Source organism: Pyxicephalus adspersus, chromosome Z, assembly GCF_032062135.1.
Source record: "Pyxicephalus adspersus chromosome Z, UCB_Pads_2.0, whole genome shotgun sequence".
Taxonomy (NCBI): Eukaryota; Metazoa; Chordata; class Amphibia; order Anura; family Pyxicephalidae; genus Pyxicephalus; species Pyxicephalus adspersus.
Window position 1 is genome coordinate 49848241 of NC_092871.1, and position 20056 is coordinate 49868296.

The window sequence follows — 20056 nt, forward strand, 5'->3', positions numbered from 1 at the left end:
TTTCTTAGCTCTGAGGTAATAGCCACACTTGTTTTGGCTAATTTTGATTAAAGAAAGATGGCAAAAAATATTGCAGGGTCACCAGCGTTGTGCAGGTAAGGACCCACAGGATCTAAGTCAGGAGAGATGGTAGGTGAGTAGAACTTGGGTCAGACCCCATCCCTGGTGTAGGGGAGGGGGAGTGGTTTGTGCAGATGTTGCAGCCTGTGCTGTGAATTGGAAGTGCTGGGGAGCTGATCACATGGCTGCGAAGTCCCTCTGATCAGCACAATGTTGGGATCTCTGCATGAAGTCTGTGAGTAGGCTATATGATCCCACTGCTTGATGCTGGACTTCCCCATCTTTGTTAACTGGTGCTGCTCCTATTGCAGGTACTCTCTCCTGGTGAGACACGGTGGTGCTGCCACTGTGATTGCCATTAACTGCCTTGGAGGCGATCAGAGGATTATGGCCTGTGCATGCGCTTTCCAATAGTGTCCCTTTAATGTATACAGACACATAATAGACAGTGACATTTGGAGGTAGAAAGGTGTTTTTATTCACTGCATAGACAGGAAGTCAAAACATCTTAAATGTAAGATTTTCTAAAGAAGGTGACTGCTGTACATGAAAACTACATAATTATTAATAGTATTACAATCATTCAAAAATGTATTATCTTTGTACTGGATTCATTAATGTGATTAGTAGATCTCTGCTTACCCCTGCTAAGAAATACCGAACAAAATTGCTGGTAAAATGCTACAATAAGAACTATACAATTCCTGTTCACAGTATAATAACTTAGTGTTTGCAAAAATTGCTACAATTTGCATGAAAGTATCATAAAAGACAACAGACCAACCGATTTAAAAAAAGCAATGCAAAGATCCATGCAGTAGGCCAGAGGAACCAGTAGGGGGTTAGAGATGCTTTGGATTACTGTCTATTGCACACATTTCTTGAGTTTTGTTTTATTAAACAAGCTTATAGGACCAGCCATTGCTGCAAATATTAAAAAATCACAAGTCTGTACTAGCAGCATTGAGAGTTGCTGGCCATCTGTATTCTGTGGTCATATTGCCCATAAACCAATAAAAAAGAAAAATTGCATCTTAACTGATACATATGGTGTGTGTGTGTGTTTTTGCATGATAAAACAAAGACTGGAGCTGTGTGCAGTAATCTGGTAAGGCACAACTAAAGGCCGATTATAAGCATTTCCTTCGTGGTGACAGCCATAGGTAGAAGCCTCAAAGTTCCTGCTCTTTGCTTACAAATTATGTCATTTTAATGAAAAATAACTGGAAAAGAAAAATTAACAAGGAAACAAATCAATTATTGTGCAGTTCTACAGTCATGAAATTGCAAACACAACAGCTACCTAAGCCACAGGCAACTGCTGGAGGAAAAGGATTCACATGTCCTGTTTCCACTACAGAAACTGGTAACTTCCATTGCTAGACAAAAAACTTTAAAATATATGAGTTTAAGAAGGCTAGAACTTGTCAGGATTCGATGGCCTGGGAATTTGGGTAGGTTTGGGAAGGAACAGCAGTGCCACACAAGTAGTCCAAAAATGTTTACTGTATCAACAAGAGGATAAAAGAGCCAATGAATTTTGAGGGGCTTGCAAAATACCCCCTCCTTAAGGTTTAAAAAGCTGTTTGGGGTTGGCATCATCTCTCAATAAATTTTCCCTGTCTGCTTCTTGTAAAATGACAGAATAAAATTTATATAGATATAGGGAGTCCTATACTCAGGCTGTGTTGCACTGAAAGCCCTCAATTTTACTAGATTACTTGTCTTGCTGCTGAGTGCTTTTAAACACGGTATTTAAAATGAAAATTCACTAGAGAATTTATCATACAGTATTCACTTTTTTTCTGACCAGATTACTGCTGTTAAACTCAGTTCTTTGGAACCACTTGTGAAATCACTAGACAACTTGTAGTTCCTCAGAGTGGCCAGTTATGGACTTTGATATGTACAGTATTCATACTCCCCCAATTTTCTTTTGTGTATGGCCTAAAGTAGTGCGCAGCATTTTCCAATGAACAACATGCTTATAAGTGTAATAAGACATCAGCAAATGCAATTGTGTGGTTAGCTGGGGTAAAATAAAGATGCACAGAGTAGCTAGGATGAACCAAATGCAGCAATGAAGAGCAAGCGTCCGGACATACCTTACCAATGCAGAGGTAACTGCTACCTGGTTGCCATGGGCTACTGATTTGCATGCTACTCTATACTCTGCCTTATTTTCTAACCCCAAATGATGAAGTGATCACTTGTCAATTAGTAACATTGCTAAATTTTATCCTTAGTTCATCCTGTTTTCGGTTACACAAAAAAAGTTCAGTTAGTTGAAAAAATTTAAAAAAAATAAATATAATTTAAGAAATTTCTCTTACTCTAAAAGCTCATAATAATTCCTAGGAAATATTACTTAAATTAATTGGGGTAGATTAATAAACTGCTGCCAGCTAAAATATCAGTGTACAAGGTTTTTCTTAAAATCCATCTGCCTTAACCAGGTCAGTATTTTCTGGCTTTCTGCTCTGTAAAGTAAAACAACTGGTTGTGTGGCTGCATCATGGTAAAGATGAAGGAAGGCAAGTCCAGCATGCCACACACCCAACGAAAACTGACCCCAGCCTGGCAGTCTCTCAGACCTGCAGTCTAAGGCCAGGCCAAGGTTAACGTTTCCTAGAGGAGAAAGCTACAGTTTTTTTCAGAGAGATGCCAAGCATGGCTTAATGCATAAATTATCGGTAACATACAGCTGTAAAAATAGGTCTGCACATGTTTTATGTTGAATCAAAGCTATTCCTGAGCTTTGGAGAGGCATTTTTTAGGCAAAGGTGCAGTCTCTGTCTATAGTCAAATACAATTCTGCTCCTCTTTTGCACTATACTGGTGTGCAGCAAAGATGATAGATCTTCCCCACTGTTTCCTGGATAATGTCCCTTATAATATCCTAAAAGTTTTCACATTACAGGCGCTAAATTATGTAAACATTACAATAAATTATTAACAAAGATGGGTTAACAATCTAAATATACACTTCAATAGTTTCTGCTGTTGATTTGCTGGCAGCAAAAAAATTCTGTACTTTTAAAGCATGCAACAACAATATGGTCATTTTCTTGCACCATTTTGTAGTTGTAAGACAGCAACAGCAGCATTGTAGTTCCCAAACATGTGTAAAGGTCACCAAGACCTCAGATTCCATTCACATTTAGATTTCCAGTTCCAAGTGGACCTATCCTTTAAACTCGGCTTGCAAAATGGTTTTTGGCCTTCCTCTAAACTGTCTTGGCCTTTACAAAAACAAAAAGTAAAACTTTAAAAAAAAAGTGAGGAAAATGTCCATCTACTCCATGTCTGCAATAAACTTTAAGTCAGTAAGGTAGCATTTTCTTCATTTCCCTGACGGAAATATGTCTGTCTGGTATACCACACTTGGGACAATACAAATCTTCCTTCATTCAGTTACCACCAAGTTACCACCCTCTTCTGTCTTCATGCTCCATATAGTGGGGGAAAGACAGGGACTGGCCATGAAGCCAAGTTCAGGCATTCTTTTTATACGGAATTTTATCTAAAACTTTCTGTTAAACTGCTTGATCTTATCCCAAGCCACAATACAGATGAATGGTACGAATAAAGCTACGTACACACTTCCAATTATTATCGTTTGTAAACGAACGACGAATGATCCTGCACGATATCTGCGAACGATCGTATAGCACCGATCCTGTACATACAGATAACGACACGATCGTTCACAGATATTGTACACACGTATATATACACACACATACACTCACATACACAATACAGCCTGTATCGATCAAATGTTCGTTCATCGCGCATGCTCAGAACATGCATGATCACTGAACGACCGTAGACACGATAGATGGTCAACGATCGTCGTCCAATCCGATCCGCTGGTTCGGTCATTCATTTCCAACGACTATCCTCGTTCGTCGGCGTCGTTGGTTACTTTTTTTACAAACGATTTTTGGCCAATCGGTCGTTCGTCGTTCATTTCCAACGATAAAAATTGGACGTGTGTACGCAGCTTAAGACTACCCTAAGGAGCAATAAAAAAACACTTTCAACTTCCAGGACTGATCACCATTGTAAAAAAATTTCATCTTGCTGGACAATTGTAATGTGAATGACCAGTCCTTTGCTTACTCTTTATGACAAATAAAACATATTCAAGATAACCCCCGCTTTTGTTTTAAAAAGGTTACTTACACATAGCCTATGAGTGACTACTCACTGATCTGATACATTTCTCATTGTATACACTGCCTTCAGTATGGCTCCAACCTTCGTTATTCGGGCAATTTTTAAAACAGAAGTATAATTCTACTCCTTAGTCCAATAGGAGAGTCACACAACCAGCATCGGGTCATAGTCTACTGCACTGTGAGTTGTCAGACCAAGATTAAACAATCAAGTCTAGTGGAGATTTTCCAGCCAGCTGGAGATACACTATATCTAACCATTTCTTTTAGTTCAGAGAATAAAGATCAATGATATCCCAAAATGTCTTGAAAGATTTACATCAACACAATCTACAGGGTTGTTTTTAAAGACCAACTAAATAAGTGTCTTTTTTACTTTCACATATTACATTATTTCACCTCAAGTTAGGAACTGTAAATGCTCAAGTGCTTATAAATACCAAAAATAACGACTTACAACTAGTTTAGGGTAGACAGACCATCAGCAACACCCTCACCTCGCCAGCAGAAGTTTTAGATGGTCCATGAGTAAGAATGGTAAGTGTGAATTAAGATCATCATACGGGCATCTTTCTACCAATAAACACAAAATGTTAAAATCAGTTCAGTTAAAAAAAGGGAAAAGTAGGAAGACAAATAAGAGCTTGGTCTTCAGCTATTGTAACATCTGCTGTCCTTAAACATGGACGCTGCAGAGTGATGATTTGCTATTCATGGTTGGAATCAAATGACAATTTAGGACTTCCCTTTCTGTGCTTGACAACCTTTGTAATAATTGTCAGAAAGAGTCCCAATATCTGAAGTGCATTATAAAAATGAGACCGTCAGTTAAAAAAAATATCCCACAAGATTCTTCCCAGATGCCAAAAGTTTCAAACAGGGTCCAAGAGTCTTTCAAAGATCACATCAAAAAATACATAAAAAAAAAAAAATAAAAAAAAAATAAAAAAAACATGAATTCGTTAAGCCCTAGGAGGATTATTGAAAGCTCTAAGTGATTTATGTTCCAGTTGCCTTCTCTTCGTCTGTCTGCTTCTTCTGCTGTTGAAGTTTTGCATAGGCAACTGCATCTCCCCTATATTAAGGAGAAAAAATAAAAGATTATTAGTTAGTGTTGTGTCCACCTCCCAAACTACACCATTCTGAATGACAGCACAAATAACACAGAAACAGAACAAAGAAGGCCAGAAACAGAAGGTCCTGGTTCATCAGTGCATAAAAACAAAAGGTTAGATTAAATGCAAGGGTGAAAGGGCAGATTTGCATCAGAGCTACAGAAATTCTGATAATTTGAAATTACAGGAGGGGTTAATGTTAAAGGGTTTATATATTTCTCTGTGAAGCAAGATCTCAGCTAAAAACTACCAGAATCAAATCTCCCAGTGGTGAAAACTAACACACTGGGGCAGGGCACCATCAAGAGAGTATAGTGCTAGTTCAAATTAGATACACATTTGGGAATACGATACCAACAGTATGAGGTTGGTAGTAGATTAGATATTAGATATGAAGTGGTCTTATATTATGTTATGTTGCTGGTGTGCATAAAAATAACACTTACTTAAGGTGTACCAACTGGGGTGTGGAACCATTATGTGGATTGGTAACAGCTGTGACAGTTGAAAAAATCAGGAATTCAGTTTAAGATATCTTACCAATGGTGACCCCAGGGATAAAAAAAAAAAGCTGGAAAGTGAACTGAACTTAAAACTGACAACAAAAACTGAAATATGCCTCAATCTAACAAGTTTTCTTTAACAACTTACTTCTTCCCCAGTGCAGAAAGTCCATATAAGACTCCAGTTGCAAATGCAATTGAATTACCAAAGAGGGTGGTAATTGTAAAGCTGAGAAAAATGGGAAACAGCGCCATCCTGTGGTAAACAGGGACAAAGGTGAACAAATATATATGTTTTGTATAGTAAAAACTCTACATAGATTATACAAAGACTAGATAAGACTCACAATACCAGTCACAAACCCAGCCTCCACACTGTCCTTATTCACATCGACATGAACTCACAGGTATTTAAAACAACTTTAAGCTATCACCAGATAAGAGCTGAAGGACATAATTATTATCCCCTAGGATTCTTCTCTACATAGGCCACATCTATGCTGCTGCTGAGACCCACCATCAGTGTGACAGTACTGATGTGTGAGGCGGAGCTGCCATAAGTGCCAATTTCTGCACAGATCAGCAGAAAAAGGTGTCTCCCCCCCCCCCACAACATCAGTAAAAGAACAAAAAAACAAATTCTTCTAAAAACATACATTCTATTAGTTGAGACGTTCAGAAACAACAAATTAGAATGTATCTTTTTTCTCTGTGACATCGGGGATAGGTAGAAGGATGTTTTTAGGCTTTTGAGACAGGCGCAGTGCAAAGCACTCTTAGGCTACGTACACACGTCAGATGATTCTTGTCCAATAATCACCTTGGGGCTGATATCGGACCAGTATCTGGCGTGTGTACAGCACTCGTCATCCGTCATTCATGAAACGGTGCTGGGAGATCCACAAACAATCGCAATGGAAGGGAAGGAGGGAAAAACAACAGCGGGGAGCCTCTCTTACATTCTCACCTTTCCAGAGAGCAGGATGGTACTGTATGTACAGCGCTCGTTCATGCATCATTCAGATCATGAAAGAACCTTTCCAACGACAATTATTGAAGGTGTGTACGCAGCCTTAGTTTCACCAACACCATCAGATTATTTGTGCTGTACAGGCTATTAACAATAGGTATGATATATACACAAAAGCAAACAAACAACAAAAAAAACTTGCTATTAGATTGGCATCTAACTACAAATTTAACTTGAGAAACCCTCTCTACTGGGAGCAAACCTAATGTTTGTCCCCAAACTACACAAGATAACTTTTGAGCAAAACAATACCATTTTCTTTCCTCAGTCCACAACAGCCATGTGGTTCCCAGCCACAGGAGGCATATGACACAGATTTTCAGTTGGACTGAAATCTGGGTTTGACTGGGCCATTTGAAGACATTTATAGGTTTCCCTTTAAACCACTCCAGTATAGAATTACAAGTATGTTTTGAGTCATAGACATGATGTAGGGTAAACCATCATCCCAGTCTTCAATCCATAGCAGTCTGAGACCTGCATTTCTAGGGAATTACTTTGCATTTGTTGTACTTGTTATCTTTCTCTCAATTCCGACAAATTTCCTGTCCCTGCTGATGAAAAATAATTCCACAGCAGGATACTGCCACCACCATAATTCACTGTGGGAATGGTGGTCCCAGGGTGATGGTTAGTGTTGGGTTTGCACCACACACAGTGTTTGGTCATGGCTAAAGTGTCAAAAAAGTTCAATTTTCTTCTAACCTGACCAGAAAACCTTGTGTTTGAAAAGTCCACCACATGTTTCTGGACAAATATAAAAAACAATTTGGCAAAATCTTTAATCTGGCCAACTTTTGCTTTTTACTTTCACTCTCTGAAATGTATGACTTAAAGGTGTCACGTTAACAGATACTACCATCTCAGCTGTGGATCACTGCAGAAGGTTCTTCAGTGTAATCAAAAATTTTCAGTTTAATCAGTGTAATCATTTTTTTTTAGTTTGACAAAATAGAACATACATCAAGGGGGAGTATACTTTTCCAAGCGTGCACTTATAGTTTCTCACCGTGGATCTACAAAACTTAAGCACTGCAGTTCTTTACCTTTAGGCACTGCTTTAAAGGTGGATACATGTTACAATCGTTTGGACAATCACAAACAACTATGTAGTGTACGCAAAGTATCCTACTTGCACACTGAATTGTTTTTGGTAAATCTTATTGTACAATCAGTTTGTAAATTTGGTAGACAGATCAAGGGGGAAAAGACACAGGAGTCCTAAAACACATTCTAATAATTAGGTGATGCAGAGTACCTTACCCGCAGTAAAACAGAGCCTTCTGCCACGGTCGCATTCGATCAGCTTTGTTGGCAACAACATTTGCAAATTCAATGAACTGGCAGCAAAATGGCGCCTCGCAGAGAAACAGAATAAGTGCATTCACCCTGCAATGGTCAATATAGACAAAAAAAAAAAAAAAACGATAGCCATAGGATCACTTAACACAGATCTGTCTTTATACATGTGATTATGGTATTCACAAATACATACGATATGTACACATTTTATAAATTGCGCAGAAGATAAGATCTAATTGGTATAGATGGCTACATATATGTGAAGGTCTCCTGGAGCTCTCACAATAAAGAAATTCATTTTGTAATATGCCAAGGTCAACAGTGGGAATCACAACCCACTGTCCCAGTGTTTGATGTTTAAGAAACAGGAGGTGGAACTTGAAGTTACCTTAGCTGTCCCCACAAACATGTACCTCCTTTGAAAGGTTTATCCTTGCCTGTTGGTTCAGATAAAAACTAACACATTTGAGCCTGATTTAATAATGTCATCTAAGACTGGGGAAGACTTATCATAAAGGACCTGTGTGATCCAGAAAAACATTTGACAAATATTAGGAAATTAATTTATAAAATACATTCCAGGTTTACTGGATCACCCAGGTTCTCCCATGATAGACTATCTTCTCAGGTCTTAGAGAACTTCAATAAATCAGGCTAAATGTTCCCAGCAGGGACAAAGACAGCAAAACGTTTTTACCATGGTGGGTATAACAAATGTGGTCATGTTTCTAATAATCCAGAAATTCAGCTATTGGATAGTGTTGTCACTCGCCTTATGATATGCACCCCTAAAGCAAAAGTTGGGGTGTGGGGATTAAAGGTTACCAGCAGACGTGCTTTACTTTACAGATTTGTAGGCAAAAGAAGAACACCGGTATGTTCATCTCAAATTCCTAGAGAATAAGGAACACTGGTTCTACCCATACTCACATCATAAATACGCCAGCTGCAATATTCATTGGATTGATGGTGACACAGTTCCACAGACCCGCCACAGCACACGCTGCAAAGCAAGGATACACAGAGGATACACACAATTATTACTTTGACACTCATAAAAAAATCTTGCAATTATCATTCATCTCCCAGTTATCTTTACAATGCCCACCAGGCACAACACCCATACCCATCACAATATGATTTATGGATACTTCAGCTATTATAGCACATAAAATGGACTTGGACAAAGGGTAAACACCTCAATTTTCTTTACATGGAACATTAAGAAAAATCTAAACCAAATCTGGACATTCTTGTATAAAACCCCTAAAATCATTATTTCTGGCTACTTTTTCCCTACCAATGGTTTCTTTGCCGGACTGACCTGCTGGACCGTGTTTTTTGGATGAACCAGAAGGTGCAGAACGGTCGACCCAAAATAGAAATCGCAATCGGCAGAAATATAAAATGAACAGTACCGCCACCTTAGAGGGTTAATGTTGGGATCTGTGAATTCGAACTCCATTGTGCAGAAGAGGACATGGTATTTTTCCTCTGTTTATAGTGTTCTTTTTTTCTTGCAGATTGGTGGTTATGATGATTTTTAACTGCGTTATTTTCATATGTTACCGAGAACATTTTCCCAGGCAACACTGCCACTGTGGGATGGTTTCGGTCAATTCCTTAGTTATCTGCACTATCTGAATGTGTTGTAATAAAACTTTTTCTCATGGGATAATGCCATCTAGTGCTTCCTCTGTTAATCGTTTAAGATCGTCTTCTTATAGCAATGCATCATTATGATGATTTCTAATTGCATTATATCTCATATGTTACTGAGAACAATTTCCTAGGCAGTACTGCCACTGTGTGAGGGTTTTGGTCAATTGTTTAGTTACCTGCACTGTACTGAATGTGTTGTAATGAAACTTTCTCAGGGTATGATGCCATTTAGTGCTTTCTCTGTTAATCGTTCAAGATCATCTTCTTATTGCACTGCATCATATGTGTCACAGTGAACTTTGTTTTCAGGAAATACTGCCACCTAGTGGCAATTCTGGGCACTCTATAGGTATCTACACATTACTGAATGTGCTGTAATGGGAAGATTTTCTCAAGGTACACTGCCCAATCTGTGGCAATCTTTGATTTTCACTTGGGTCATTTTACAATGCATTACTTACTGCTACTAGTGATGGCGTTCTAAAAGATATTAGCATATGATAGGTGGTATTGATGAATATTTCATCTGTATTGTTTAAATAATAAGGAGGTGGGGGTGGGGGACCCCCTCAATTTTTGTGCCTTCATAGTTTCCTTGGTAGGGTCCTCACTTCATGGAGCGAGAGGTACTAGGGCTGTTAGCCCCTTTTCTATTAGTTGTGTATGTCTAGATAGCAGAGTCCCCAGAGAGATTCTCTGGGAGCCCTGCTAATATTGTCTAATTGACAGTTTTTGTTCTTCAAAAGACCAAATAAATTGCTTGCAACTTGGGTTAGATAAGTCCTGTGTTTGGGGTACATTTTAATGGGGACCATCAAGATCATGATGGTTATTGTTAAAGGCCTGAATGTGCCTGAAAAAAGTTTAACCCTTCTAAATGATTTGCACAGAAACAAGGCCCAGATTGCATTCTTCCAGGAGACACATTTTAGGATTGACAGGCTCCCTAAACTCCCGAACCTTAATTATCTGCCTACCATTGTTGCTCCTCTGACTCCCGGTCCAAAGGGGTCAGCATCCTACTGAGTAACTCAGTGTCCTGGGTTATTAAGGAGGCCAAATACAATGAGGGAGAACCCTTCCTTTTACTGAAGGGATAATGGAACAATCACGCATTCACATTAGCTACTGTATACACTCCAAACTATTTCCGAGCTCTTTTTCTGTCTACCACTTTATCCCAATTAGAGGAATTTAGAGAGGGTATCCTCATTCTCGGGGTTGATTTCAACTATGCACCAGATAGGGATTTAGATATCTCTGGTGCTCCTACAAGAGGCATACCAGGCCTAGGGCGCATCAAGAAATGTGTGTGAGCCCACCAGTTAGTTGATGTGTGGAGAGTTCTACACCCTAAGGATAGAGATTATACTTTTTTCTCTAAACCACACCAATCCTATTGCCGCATCGACCATTTCTGAGCACGGTATATCTTGCTAGGTAATGAGGTGCAAGATGACCTTGCCTAGGTAATGAGGTGCAAGATTGGGACTATTACTTTTGCGGATCATGCCGCAGTATTCCTGGATAATTGTATCAATTATGCCAATCCAAAAGTCGGGCACTGGAGACTTAATGAGAGTTTGTTGAAAGATTAGGCCATTAAAGCAGATATTTTATCAGAGATCACGTCGTACTTTAACATCAATAAGGACTCAGAAGTGAGTCCTATGATATTGTAGGTAGAACATAAAGCTGTAATCAGGGGTATTTTCATCAAACACGGTTCTAGACTCAAGAAAATGGCCTCTACCGGGCTTCAGGATTTATTCTTGCAAATAGCAGAGCTTGAGAAAATACATAAAAGGACCCTAGATACTAAGGTGGGAGCGGACTTAGTGGTGCTGAGGTACAAGTTGGAGTCATATTGTTTGGGAAAAGCAAAGGCTAATTTAGCTAAATGTAGACGCACCTACTACAAATTTGGAAATAAATGCAGCAGGATCCTGGCAAACGCCTTAAGACCTCAGTGGACTAGATCATATGTGCCCTATAAAGTCGATAAGAAGGGGCAGAAAATCTGCCCAGTTAAGGATATAGCAGAGGGTTTTAGAGAGTATTATCGTGCACTATATAATCTTCATCCTGATAAACAGGTCCACAAGGGAGATGGTGTTGGGTTAGCACAAGTTTATTTAATGTCAATTATGTCTCACCAACAATAATGCTTTACCAGTATATACTGGTATATGTATACCATATATGAGGTCATCCTTAAGGAATGCAGCAAATCTTTTAACGGATATCCTTTTAAGGTAAAATACTGGTTTAGGGCATGATCATTGATCAGTACTGGTCAAACAATGGCCATTGTCTTAGTTCCTGGGTGGTTAAAACACAGTGACATACCTAATTAACTAGTCTTGACCACAACTAACTGTATGCAACATGTTTTTTGATCATCTGCCAAGCCATTAATTTGGGAGACTCCTTGGGTGAATTCAGCTTTCTTCCGCAGCTAAGTACTTTTGTTATATCTAAATCTATGTTACTGCATTGTTTTAACTATCTGTTTTTATTATTAAATAGTATAATCTTTCAATTTTACTTGCAAGTCTCTGTGTTATCACTCTTTGTACACTTCAAATTTAATCCCAATAATATTTGCATAAACTGTCAAAAATTATATTCGTGACATAACAGATGGGGGGAGATTAGTTAGAATACAACAATATTTGCTACAATCAGGTCTACCCCAACTCTCCCAGGAAGACTCTGATGCCCTGGAGACCCCTATACCAGAGACTGAGCTCCTGGGAGCGATAAAACTACTCCGTCAGGGAAGTCCCTGGGCCCAGATGGCTTCACCCTTGTCTAATTTAAGGTGTACGAGGATCAACTGGTTCCTTATTTTGTACAGGCTTATAATTCCCTAGCTTCCGGGGGCAAATTTTCCCATGAATCGCTGTTGGCTCATATCTCCATAATACCCAAGGAAGGGAATGATCCAGCTTCCTGTGCTTACTACAGGCCTATATCCCTGCTTAACCAGGATTTGAAATTATTTACTAAAATACTCGCTATGAGACTGCAATCTGTAATTACAAACATCATTTACCCCGACCAAGATGGTTTTGTCCCAGCTCAGGAAGCTAGGGACAATACCACAAAGGTTCTTAACTGTTTTTACTCCCAGAAATCCAAGACACCACCCTTTCTGCTTTCTACCGATGCAGAAAAGGCCTTTGATAGAGTGATAGAGATAGATTGGCAATTCATGTCCCAAATATTGGACTATATTGGATTAGGGTTTAAGATGATGGGGTGGATTTGAGCTGTATAAAGCAAGTTGTCAGCCACTGTAAGGGTCAATGGTTCCTTTCCCCAGTGCCTTTTCAATTTCAAACGGCACGAGACAGGGTTGCCCTCTTTCACCCCTGATCTCTATTTTAATTATAGAACACTTTATATGTCGGATCAGGGCTTCCAGGAATACTTCTGGTTTGCAGATAAGTGTCTGCCTTTGCGGACAACCTCATTTTTATGATAATCCAGTGATTTCCCTCCCAAATTTGATACAGGAATTACAGGTGTACGGTGGGTTGTCCAATTTTACCATTAATCAATCTAAGTGTGCTGCTCTGGACATCTCCCTTAATCCAACCACCAAAAGACAATTAGGGGGAGAACTTCCTACAAACCTACTAACCTACAATTTTCCAACGCAATTGTGTGCCGTTTCTTCAGACAATGACTAAGGAACTGGAACCATGGGTCACCTGTTTGTTCTCATGGTTCGGTAGGATACAAGTAGTGAAAATGAATCTCCTCCCAAGATTGCTATACTTGTTCCAAGCTCTGCTTATAGTCTTACCCCAAAGCTACTTTAAACAACTGCATACCAAGATCTTCAAATTTATCTGGGGTAATAAGAGTCCCCAATTAAACAGGCGTTTGTTGTTTACACATAGGAATGTGGGAGGACCCTGGGTTCCAAACTTATCCCTTTATTGTATAGCAGCTCACCTGGTGGGAGAGAACTGGGGGGCCAGTCTAGACTCAAAACTCTGGGTGCAGGCTGAACAGAACTTTAGTAGGATTCCTCTCCATGCATTGCCATGAACCAGATCCCCAAGTAAATATTTTGATAAAGCTCATCAAACCTTGGCCACTATTCGTAATTGTGATTCAGGTATATATCACCCCACCCCAGTCCCATAACACTGGTGTTGGACAATCCTAGTTTTAAACCCGGATGGACAGGTGGCGGGTTTGATTATAGGGAAAAGGTCTTACAGGAGCCAGATATTTTATGCCTGGCGTAAGGTGGTATATGCTGATTGATCTGCAAGACCCCTCTCTTCCATTCGAGCTAGACTTCTGGAAGGCAGCTCAGTTGTCCCATTTCTTCAAGACGTCGCAGGTTGAGGGGGGATATGGTAGACAGCTTACAATGTTTGAACAAATGTGTATTGGTGAGATGAGTACTCGGCACACCTTATCAGTCCTTTACTCAATGCAACGCAAGAAGGCTACACACTTCTTTACATGCAGGTTTGGGAACGGGACTGGGTTATTGCCACAAAAATTCCATGCATAGCAGTTCTCAATAAACAAGGGTATAGGATTCTCACACACTGGTACAAGACTCCGGACAAACTGCATACTGTGTTTCCCACTGAATCTGACAAATGCTGGAGATGTGGGGTGGAGAAAGGCACAATGTTACATATTTTTGGTCTTGCTCGAAGCTTACAGGTTTCTGGGAAGGGGTAAGGAAATTATGTCAGAATATGTCAGTAAGATCTATACCTAATGACCCTGGATTTTTCCAGCTCCACATTAAAAATTGGCCGCAGAAAGTATATGATAAATCAGTGGTTATGCAGCAAAGGCATGCATCCGGTTAACTTAGATTAAATTGATCGAGGATCTGACCTCTGGCGTTTATAAAAGGAACAAGAGATATTTGGAGATTTGGGCACCCTGGATCATGTTCCAAGAATCCCCAGTATACAAGACTATGCTGGGAGATGCAGGGAGAGTGTAGCAATTGATTCTGTGGCCCAAGATGTGTAGGCGATTCTGGAAAGGAATAGGTTTACCTGGTGTGGTATAACAGAAGTAGAAGGAGGTTTAATGGGTAACTGGGTCTGATTTTTCTAATTGTGTATGGAGGGTTGAAGTGAGAATTGTGTACTGAAGGATATGGTCTTTTTGATCATTTACTTTGTTTGTATTAAGCTTGTTTCAAATTATTGGTCTATTAATGTAAATTTGTGTTTGGTAAGGGACTCTTCTCTCCCCCTTTGTTATGTATTTTTGTTATAAAACCTGTTGAAAATCAATAAAAATATAATGTTTAAAAAAATAACCTACAAAAACTTACAAAATATCTGAAAATCCTGATGGAAATCCAGTAAGCTCCTAACCTATTGTGCAGTATGCATCAACTGCACTAACATCCCCAAGTAGTGCTTAAAGTTCTATCCAAAATCTACCCTGCTGGACTACAGAAAACCTAACATCTACATCGTGTTATAGAGAGGAGGATAGTGATGACATTCTGTAGTCCAAATCTGGAGGGAACACTGCAGGACAGCTAAACTCAACCAGGGTCCCTCCAGAGGTTCCAGGTGGTTCTTGAGGATATGGCTGATTCACATTCCACCTGATGGTGCCTGTAAAGTTCCATGCTTAATACCCCTTGGCAGAGTCAGAAACATCACATCAATTACCATTCATGCTATCTGTAAGGATGGAATTCTGTCCACCATCACGAGGCATTATTCTTACTGACCACTAGGGTAGGGGGTATGTTTATCACTGGCCACTGATGTATTGGTTTTATTACGGACACCTTAAAACCTTTAATTACAAGGGTTACTCTACGATAAGGATGTTGAGAAAGGCTGACAATATTGCACCTTTATACCTACAGTATAGGTTTAGATCTGCACAGAAGTCCCCTTCACTCACACCTGACCTACAGCCAAGATAAATGGGCCTAACAGGCACACATGGTTATAATTTCTGTGTTGTCATTCTGTAAAAGGCCTTACTTGATGTGTGGTCCTCAGGTCAAAGATTAGTCTGATCCAGCACCCTGGCTGGGAACATACCCACCGCATCACTAGCCATCACTGGCTGTCATGCTCCTTTGTGTTTATTCTTCTTTAACCACAGATTGCTGTGTGTTAAAAAAAAAAACAAGCCATGGGAGAACACACCATGTGCTTTTCTTTAACTGGTGAGCAGAGCAGAAAACAAAGACAGGAGTGGGGAGGGGAGAGGGCATCTGAACTGAAAACAAGCATTGTGTGATGCTGGCTGCTCATTAATTCTGCATGGCACATACGATACACCCACTCGTCTCAACTGACAGGGAACGGGGGTGGTGGTGGTGGGGGGACGCAGCTCCAAGTGGAATATCAACTGCACAGGGTGACACATATCAATGAGGAGCAGAATGGGAACACAGAAGCTCAGAAGTGTATAATTATCAGAGGGTGCAAGAGAAGACAACAAGTGAACTGCACACAGCCACCTAGGTGGAGGAGAAATCACACATCCTAATTTTTTCAGTGCACTTAAGCTGGAATGACCCAATTAAACAATTTAAGCAGATTACTTTAAAGAGTATGTCAATTTAGACAAACTTGATTAATGAATTAGAATGTTTATATGACAATATATGTCAGTATTTTCTGCAAACAAAACCCTCCAGGCTACTGCAGAAACGTCACTGAAGAGACCAGCAAATAATATGACTTAATCCCCCCCCCGCCACTTCTTTCCCAGATGTGAAAGACAATAGCTTTCCTCCTCTTCATCTGTAAATGACAAGAGATTTCTTCCTCTTAATCTGTTCTACTAGCAAAAGTGACAACAACCCTTCCTCCTCAATCTGATAAGGGCACTGTGCTTTAAAGGGAACCTGTGAGTAAAGATATATGGGAGCAGGACACATTCCAGACTCAATAATATGATCCCACATTCTTTTCCCAATGTCTATATTTTACCTGCATGTTGGTAGGTGGTATGCTGTAGAATAGATCACACAGGAGGGTTGAAGTGGACGAGCTGAAGATATACACACACACACAAAAAAAAATAGATAAAATCCACAGCCAATGTTATGGGAGAGATAATGGCAAGGTTGCAATTGCAACAACATAGAAGTTTGTATTTTCTGAATACTGGCTGTATTATCCACACATCTCACTAGCTCCAGAATTGTTTTATGATTAGGTATCAATTATTTTGACCATAGTTCCAATGTAAGGGAAGGCGCAGTAACAAGCAATGGCACTGATGAGCAATATCACTGTTGTGTTCACAAATGTACATGAAGTATCACCCAAAACTATTCTTGGATGTAGACAGGTCAAGAGGAGGGAACAGGGAAGGGACTGAAGAGTCACCATTGCAAACCAGAGAGATACCCATCTAAATTCTCACCAGAGGTTTTTCTGCAGGAACTAAAGTTTCCAGCAGATCCACTAAGTTACCTGCTGCAGTGCATGCTCGGAATTGTACTTGTGCCTGACTACAGCTGCCTGGACTATGTGACATCCTCTATTCTACTCTGACTCTTTAGACCTCATCACTTAACTCCACTTCCCTCATATGAGAGATCAGCCAAAGACCACAGTTATTGATCGTCCCTATCACTACATCAGCAGAAAAACTCATGCAGGATCAGAGATGTGTACTTACATATACCACCCAGGACACCAGCCAGCCGACACATCAGACGGTACCACCAAGTCATGCCGTCATCCTGGGGGGCTGTGCTGTTCTCTTGAGTTGCAGCTTTGGGCTCCACCGTACTCATACTGCAGCCTTCAAGTCAGACTGGAGTTAGGGGAAAAGCTCTGGTATAACGTCTCTAGGGAATAATGTTCTGCGCACTGTGGTGTTTGGAGTATCTCAGGGTCTCCTGTCCTTGTGTTTAAGCAACCAATTTATAAGTTTAGAAGAATTTCCACATACTGCCTGTAAAAAAAAAATAATTGTTCTGGTAATAAATATCCGAAAGATCATTTTATGATTAGTAAAGGTAAAATGTAGGTGTGAAATTTCCAGGTATTTATTACTAATGACATAGGAACAACTGGCAAAGCTTTTATTTGATTTACTCCCCAGAAGAAAAAAGCCATCTTTGTTTGGGAATCAGAAAGGGTAAGAATCTACAGAGAAGCTGGCTCAGAGAATATGTGTAATTGATGGCGTTGTTCACAAATGTCTGACACAGACACCCAGAGGAGACTGGCATAGTTCTCCCCAGAGCTTTTTAGCCGGTTGCTCCGCCCAGCTGATTTGAATACCCCGCCCAGCTCTGGGCAGCTCTCATCCTCGGATGCACGGATCTCAGTGAGGCTGCTCTGTGTCCTCCTGTGCAGCCTTCATGTGAAGGAGACACAGGCAGCCCCGCCCCCATCTCATAGCACCAGCTCAGATTTCTGCCTTTGAAATGTATCCACTGCTAGCTGCGTGTGAATTCTGCATCCTCACAGCTTTGTGTACAAACCTCCATATCTCCTAATATGTATGTCACAATGACCTGTAATTTTCAGAGTGTACAGGGGACCCTCATAGATACTAGTTATTACAATTTCAGCCCCCCAGCTTTAAAGAATTTCAAGATATGGGGGTCACAAATGTAAAAAGTTATGAAAATTAAACTTTGGGGTTGCTGTTTCAGAGAAAAGTGCAACTAGGAGTCCTAAATTGAAAGTGCAAATTGGGGACCCCGGAGCCACTAACATAGCAAGGAGCACTGGGGTGGGGCCCTTAAATATATACCCACCTGTCACAAATCTATACCTATGAAACTACTGTCTGCTTCTCTTCTTTGTACACCAATTTCTCTGAGGGTGGGGGGTACACAACTGAAAATATAGGTGCAAGTGGCGGGCACATTCTCCCCTTACAATCTCATTACTACGGCATCATTAGAACATAAAACACTCTGCCCATTAAAATGGGTTTCCCTGCCCTGTTACACATTCCTGTCCACTTATCTAACATTCTGAACTTCAATTGGGGAAAGGGGAGGTGTAAGAAACCAAAAATATAGGTACAAGTGGGGAACATCTGTGACTAAATTCCCCTAAAACTTCATCACTATGGTATCATTAGAAAATGAATTCTGCCCACTAAATGTTATTGAGGTTGAGGTACTGGAAGGTTACAGTCATGTGTAACAAGGAAGGGCATTTTATGGACAGTTTTTTTTAATGTTGTAATGGTGCCATGGTGATGAAAGGTGATCGCCACGCGTGTCTCCCACTTCCTCATATATTTTTGTTTCCCTGCACCTCTTAATTCTGGAGAAATTGGGGTTTGAGGTAAGATGCAGACAGATATGTGTAACAGAGCAGCAAACTTTGCTAGGTAGAGATTTATGTTCTCATAATGCCATATTAATTACATTTTAAAAAGGTTTAGCCACAAGTTTCCCCCACTTGCACCTACAGTTTCAGTTTCCTATGCCTCCACGTGTACCTTAAAAATTTCAAGTTAATACAACCAACGATTTAGGAGATCTGAAGGTCTGAACACAGCGAGTTGTTAGGCTGCAGAATATGACATGCAGCTTTTACACTCACATAGCGATCACACTGCGCTGCCGATGACATTACACACTGCGGATAAACGTCACAAACTGTTTTTATATAGGATATGGGCAGTGATGAGAGGGGGCCACTGTCTGTATTGTCCCTATCTGATATCACATGCATGATGCTATTAAAGCATCGCCACATTTTTAACATTATATTAAAGAGTGACTTTCTGTTATATAATGGAAAAACGTGCGTTTTATGTTTTTTTTTGTTTTTACATTTTTGTGGAGAGGACCTCTCCCCTTCAGTCTTCACTTCCATTTCGGTAAAGACCGAAGGGGAAATCCGCAGCCTCCTGGGATATTTGTGTCGCATATCCCAAAAGGCTCTGCACTGCTCCTTGTGTGCATGTATCTTCAGAGTATTTCTTATAATGTAAAAAAAAAAGTGTTCAATCCAATGCATGCGCAGTGCAAGGCAGCACTGGACATACAAGTGAGAAAAGGGGGAAGCTGAGCCAGCATGGGCCTGCTGGGCTAATTGTGTAAAAGAATCAAGTAAAAAAAAAAAATGTTTTCTCAAAAGTTCACTTTAGCTAAATATAGACACAGGAGCACATCTGAAGTACGGCTGAATTCACACCGGCAGTAAGGTTACATTTGTGCATTCCTCATGCCAGGAACCACTGCTGCTT

The 20056-nt window shown here is 40.1% G+C and overlaps 1 protein-coding gene across 2 annotated transcripts in view; it reads right to left on the bottom strand.

Annotated features, from left to right (window-relative positions):
• Window positions 1–514: 514 nt before the first annotated feature.
• The window catches only part of CACFD1 (calcium channel flower domain containing 1), a 21795-nt gene continuing 2253 nt past the window's right edge, over window positions 515–20056 (bottom strand). The window contains exons 2-7 of one of the 2 annotated variants that reach the window (XR_011923587.1): window positions 17513–17791; window positions 9122–9194; window positions 8153–8278; window positions 6008–6115; window positions 4699–5316; window positions 515–4078 (exon numbers count right to left, since the gene is read on the bottom strand). Coding sequence is in view for 1 of the 2 variants with exons in the window: in XM_072431780.1 (XP_072287881.1) it covers window positions 5241–5316; window positions 6008–6115; window positions 8153–8278; window positions 9122–9194; window positions 17513–17630 (501 nt within the window). In the remaining variant the exon portion in view is untranslated. Of the gene's footprint in view, window positions 5317–6007; window positions 6116–8152; window positions 8279–9121; window positions 9195–17512; window positions 17792–20056 lie in introns of both variants that reach the window. The other variant, XM_072431780.1, reaches the window with a different exon arrangement.